General features: G+C 38.4%; 1 protein-coding gene across 1 annotated transcript; it reads right to left on the bottom strand.

Annotated features, from left to right (window-relative positions):
- Positions 1–739: 739 nt before the first annotated feature.
- Positions 740–5354, bottom strand: LOC133326679 (circadian locomoter output cycles protein kaput). Its single transcript, XM_061535301.1, has 7 exons — positions 5273–5354; positions 5016–5197; positions 4732–4948; positions 4302–4643; positions 3560–4233; positions 2121–2501; positions 740–2050 (listed from the first exon to the last, which is right to left on the bottom strand). The coding sequence occupies exons 1-7, from the start codon at positions 5325–5327 to the stop codon at positions 740–742; spliced, it is 3162 nt and encodes a 1053-aa protein (XP_061391285.1). The 5' UTR covers positions 5328–5354.
- Positions 5355–5571: the final 217 nt, after the last annotated feature.

Below are 5571 nucleotides of genomic sequence, written 5' to 3'. Positions count from 1 at the left end.
TTTAGTGGAGGTGACGGTGTTCGAAAAGTTCTAAATGGAATTACATGTGGAACCTGTACGTTTTTGCTAAAGTGTGGATTTCGGAAAATAGTGCTTATGTGTATGAAGAGTAATTAATGGTAATAAACTTGATATTAAATGTAGCAATAGAGGTGGAATTCAGAACTATAGTACAACTAATTATACGGTATTCACCATTTCCATATGAAATATTTTTTTATTCCCTTTCCGCATACGAAGTAGCGGGTATTTGTACATCACATGTGTAAACATTTTCAATAAACAAAATAATCGTTTTTTGTACATGATCTATCTCGCCACAGCACACAATAGATCAACATCAAAAACTGTTTGCTACTACACACACACACAAATAACCAAACAACCAAATTTATTTGTCTACTCGATTTCACTCTTAGAGTGAACTCATTCTCTATTTTGAACATTTTGACTCACACTCTTTTTCTTCAACAAGGAGTACTCGCGAGCACTCCCAAACAAAATAAAAGAGTGGAGAGTATACTCCCTAAAAAACTCGCACTCTTTACTTACTCCCATTCGGGAGTATTTTTCACTCGCGAGTAAAATCGAGCAAATCGGAGCTCTGCCTAAAATACAATATATACAACTTAACAACTATCAATATATACAATCACACATACAAAAAAATCTATACCTACATACATACATACTATATACAAACAATTATCGCCTATTATCGAAAATAATTAGAGTACTGCTATTGATTTGATCTGCCACTGGGCTGCGAAGCCGTATTAAAAAGATTTTGTAATGATGATTCGGTGGCCATTTGAAATGGTAATATTCGATTCAAAGTATCTGACAGTACACTCGAATCGTTGTTATTGGTTGTTGGGTTGGGGTTGTTGTTGTTAGAGGGGTTATTGTTACCACTGCTGGTGCCGATTTGGGATGCTGGCTGATGATGGTGTGCCTCAACATTGGTAAGTTGAACATCGTTTGTACTGGAGGGCGATTGGCAAGCAGGAAATAATGGCGATCGCTGAGAATGCGGACCTAAGGACGTTGTCGAATGTTGTGGTGTGCTCTGAGTGATCGGCAATGTAATCTGTGGATTTATACTACTACTCTCGTTAGCTGGATGCGTTATTAGTTTGGTATCCTCCACACTAGCATCGGGAATCGCATCACTCATGTTTATATTGAAGTTCAGCGGATGACTAGAGTCTGTGGCTAATTGTATGTATGAGAAGATTGAATCTTCACTGGTTGTAGCTGCAGCATTATTAGAATCACCTTTATAGGGTGATGTTGTTTCCAAAATCTGCCCAGAATTTGAATTGTTAAGGCGATTGCTTGTGCTGCTTATGTCGGCGGGGTTATTAGAATTTGCTGCACTTGCATTTTGTACTGTACCTGACATGGGGTTTAATGGTGGTTCAGATGATCCCATATTCTGTAACGGTGATAGATTTAGAAATGCATCGAATTCTTCCTGGGCGAATTGCTCCAGCTCTGGTACATTGCGATTTAGAATCAGTTGATCTGGATCTTCAGAATTGAGCGGTCGTTGTGTTATATGGGTATTACCTAAAGCCTCGTTAGTGCTGATCATATTCGATGCTTGGCTTTGTAATTGTTGGCTTCCATGGTGGTGTTGTTGCTGCTGCTGTTGACACTGGTTCCTTTGTGCCTGGTTGTGTTGCAGCTGCTGTTGCAAGTTCTGTTGATGTTGCAACATTATTTGTTGATTATTCATTTCATTGGAGTTCAGAGCAAAGCCATACTGATTGAACTGCTGTTGTACCGCATTGGTGTTCAAATTGATGTTGCGGCTGTTGGTGCCCAATGGCATAGCCTCGGTCTGACCATAGTTCACGGGCATCATGGGCTGCAGCAGGGTGTAACGGGCCAACAGCAATTGCTCGGACACAATCCGCAATTCATCCTGTTGTTGGAGAATTAATTTTTGCAGTTCGTCATGTTTACGTTGCAGCTGTTCCTGCAATTGACTTTGAGAGGGGCTCATCACTACGGGGGCAGCTATCATGTCGTGTTGATGGTGATGCTTTAAAAAATAATTTGAAGTTGTAAGTGCCACTAACAATAAATATGAAAAATTAGTTAAGAAAGCTTACCGGTAACGGTGATATGACGGGGGCAACCTGAAATGGGGCTATCACCGGTTGCACTGGTATGGCTGTAAGGTATTGCGGTGATTCAATAAATGGTGGTGCCACAATCTGTGGACTACGTAGCGGGAAAGTGGGCTGTGAAAATTGACATGTTCCAGTTCCGGCCATTGGAGTACCCTGCACAATGGCTGGATGCTGCGATATTGACTGAAACATTCTCTGACCCTGAGCCGAAGGGTTCATTGGTATTTGTTGTTGTTGTTGCTGATGAGGATTTTGGCTATGTTGCGATTGTTGTTGTTGCGAATGTAACGAATGATTTTGTTGATGATGATGTGAAAAGTGGGAATGATGCGGATTTGAAGTTGAGTTCTGTTGCTGATGCTGTCCGCTGGAAGAAAAGTTACTATGACCCATATTGGAGGAGAATCTTTGACGACCCTATAATGAAATTAAGGGAAATATAGATTTGGGATGTGAAGACAATTTAGAAAAATGTGTGTGTGTCCATTTTCGAGTCATTCAAATATAAAGACCTAAAGTTTATCCGTTTGGCAATTTTGTAAATGATGCGCCAAACTCCTAATGTTTGTCCTATTAACACGAAATTTTGCACAATTTAGACTAGAATAATGTAATTGCGTTTTGTTGAAATTTGTGCAGATTCAGTCATAGCTCCATATATATTTCGAACGTGTGTCTGATTGAGATTATTTTTTGAACATAGATAATTTTAGTTATTTAATTTTAAATCGTTTTGAATAATTTTTTCCCATTGTAAATCTGAAATACATTAGGTTTTTGAACATATTAATCAATTTGTTACATTTGCTTTACTCAAATCCATATCAAATTTCAAAATTTTCTTCTCCGAATTTAGCCATATGTGTGATATATGTAAACATAATATATATTCTTACAGGTCCTTCATAAACTTTAAGCAAGAAATCATCACGCCATAAATGGAAAAGTTGACCTATGGCTTTTGTCCTTCTGGGATCCTAATATACTCGACAAGGGCTTTCGCCACAGACCAACCGCCCCAGACCAAGACCTTAATTTTTCAATTGTGTTATTATTAAAATCGATATTGAATCCATATTCTATTCAGAATTTTAAAGTTTGAGGGGGAAGGACCAGGATTTTTTGCTTTTTGAAGGCATGTAAAAGGAAAATTATCTGGAGAAAAATATATCTTTAGAAGACGTTAACTTGATTTTATATTTCGCTATGTAGTTCAAAAAAAAACATTGTTTCGAGAAAAACTCGTTAAAGTGTGGATAAGTCAATTATATCTACAAAAGTTTTTCAAATTACCACTCGAATTTGTTAATGAGAAATCCTAGAGTATAAGTTCAAATTATATTAAAAAAACGATTTTTTAATACCGGGAATATGCGGTTGTCCCCTTAATAAATTGTTGTTCAATTGCATCTGCTTACCGTACTCATGTGAGTCATCAGCGATTGACGACTAGTTCCCGATTCCGCTGACATCGATGTGGAATCCGATTCATTGCCACGGCAATTGTACATGTAACGTTTCCGTTTCACATTCGGCGATACGCCCGTCGAACTAATATTACCATAACTGGAAGCGGGACGAGAATTTGATTTTATAGCCTGCAACTGACATCCTTGACCCGTACCAGTGGGCGTGGGTGGATTTGTCCATAGTGTCGAAGAATCTAAACTGGGTGAGGTCTCGTTGCGTAGAATATCACCAATGAGATTTGCAGAATGGCTGTACAAATTGTTGGAGCTATTGACGGTTGTCATATTGTTCGGTGTTGTGCAGGTCACGGCTGCCGTTGAAGTTGCCAGTGTTGGCATTCCATCCGTTGTAATATCAGCGGGTGTGTTATCTATATTGGTGGGATTCTGCATTTGACCAGACGATGCTGATGGTTTGGCCGATGTGGCTAACTTGTGTCCTTCGTACTTATTGTATTTTAAGACGTCTATATAATTGATAACCTTGTGCGTACAGACCACATATTCAGGCTTGGTTGTGTACTGATTATAGGAAATGTAGGAATCTGTTTGCAGCCAAATCCATTGATGACCCTTGGTTAGGAAACGGTAGTAGCCGGACTTTACTTTGCCCTCGTTCATTACTTTCGAAAGAAATCCCCAATTTCAATTATGCATAACATTTCGACTTCATTGGCGTATATATACTTACATTTCTCGTGACTGCTGACAATGGCATCTATATCGTCAAAGTGATAATAGTCATAGCCTGATGTACCAAGAACCTCAAACGGCATATAGCCAATTATGGGAGGTGCTCTTTGATCGAGAAATAGAAATTTCCATTCCATGCTGTGTTTCGAGGTAAACTCACTGCAAGTCGGATCTGTCACCGTTATTTCGGTTATCATCTGCGGCATTTGCAAACGTCCGGTACCCACAAATATCAACTTATGATCCAAATGATCGAAGGAAGACGTTGAACTTCGTTGCACACCGCGAGGTAGAGACGTTTGAGTATTTTGTGCGACCGCATCGACTTTTGCATCATTTCCTGAAAATATCAAAGCAAAAAGATTAACACTCACATTCATTATCCTCATCCTACGAAACGACAGACGTATACTTAACGGAATACATACTAAAATAACCTACAAATTTTACTAATTCAAACGAGTTCCGATCGCCATTCTCCGTCCCATAACGTTTCAAGTGCAGAAAGAACGTAATTTGATTACGGGCGCTAATGTCAGTTTGCATGGGAGCAATTACAGGCTTGGGATTGAGGAATATATTCAAAAGGATCTCATGATCCATTTCATAGCATAAATCGAAAATTGTCATTTTCATGAGATCACACTGAAAAATCAGAAAATCTCCAAGTAAATTTATGACTTCACAATGCATAGCTGGAATACCTACTTACCGGTAAGTAACCCAATTGGGCGGTCACACTATCCGATGTATAAAATATGGAGCCGCTACTGCCAAAAACGATTATGAAACCATCCAGAGATTCCAACATTAACTGAGTGAACTCGTCGTTGCTGAGGAAAGACGGTTTCCATTCCTGTTGTATTTCATAAACTTTTGATCTATCGGTTGCTTCTGTCGGCCAACACAATAAATAATAATAAAAAAATTCGATTTTTTTTAAATCAATTGTCGCGGCAGCAAACTTACCATTGTGATGCTTGAGGAATGTTATTGTCGACTTAAGTACCGTTGACTTATCCATTTTTCGATTCGATGTTGAAATCAAAGCACTTAAATCATTAACTAATGAATTGAATTGATCACGTCGCTTCTTCTCACTTAAATTCCGCGATCGCCTGAAAGATTTTAAAATAAATCATATAATATTCATTAATAATCGATAAATGTGGTGTATTATTGGATTTGAACATAGTAACAATGAAACGACATCATAAACCCATTATGAAAAACCCAAAGGAAATATGGATCCCATTTTTGATTTTCTG

This window comes from Musca vetustissima, unplaced genomic scaffold, assembly GCF_032173495.1.
Source record: "Musca vetustissima isolate MV318-11 ecotype Yass unplaced genomic scaffold, APGP_CSIRO_Mvet_v1 utg23795, whole genome shotgun sequence".
In the NCBI taxonomy this organism is placed as follows: Eukaryota; Metazoa; Arthropoda; class Insecta; order Diptera; family Muscidae; genus Musca; species Musca vetustissima.
Note: the sequence above shows the minus strand (reverse complement) of the source record. Positions and strands in the feature narration are given on the sequence as shown.

Excerpts from the sequence above, each read along its gene's own strand:
- LOC133326679 (XM_061535301.1), bottom strand. The coding sequence starts at position 5,327 with ATGGATAAGTCAACGGTACTTAAGTCGACAATAACATTCCTCAAGCAT. Across the intron at positions 5,198-5,272 it reads ATTCCTCAAGCATCACAATG|AAGCAACCGATAGATCAAAA; the intron begins GTAAGTTTGCTG and ends GTTGGCCGACAG. Across the intron at positions 4,644-4,731 it reads AAAATTTGTAGGTTATTTTA|GAAATGATGCAAAAGTCGAT; the intron begins GTATGTATTCCG and ends TGATATTTTCAG.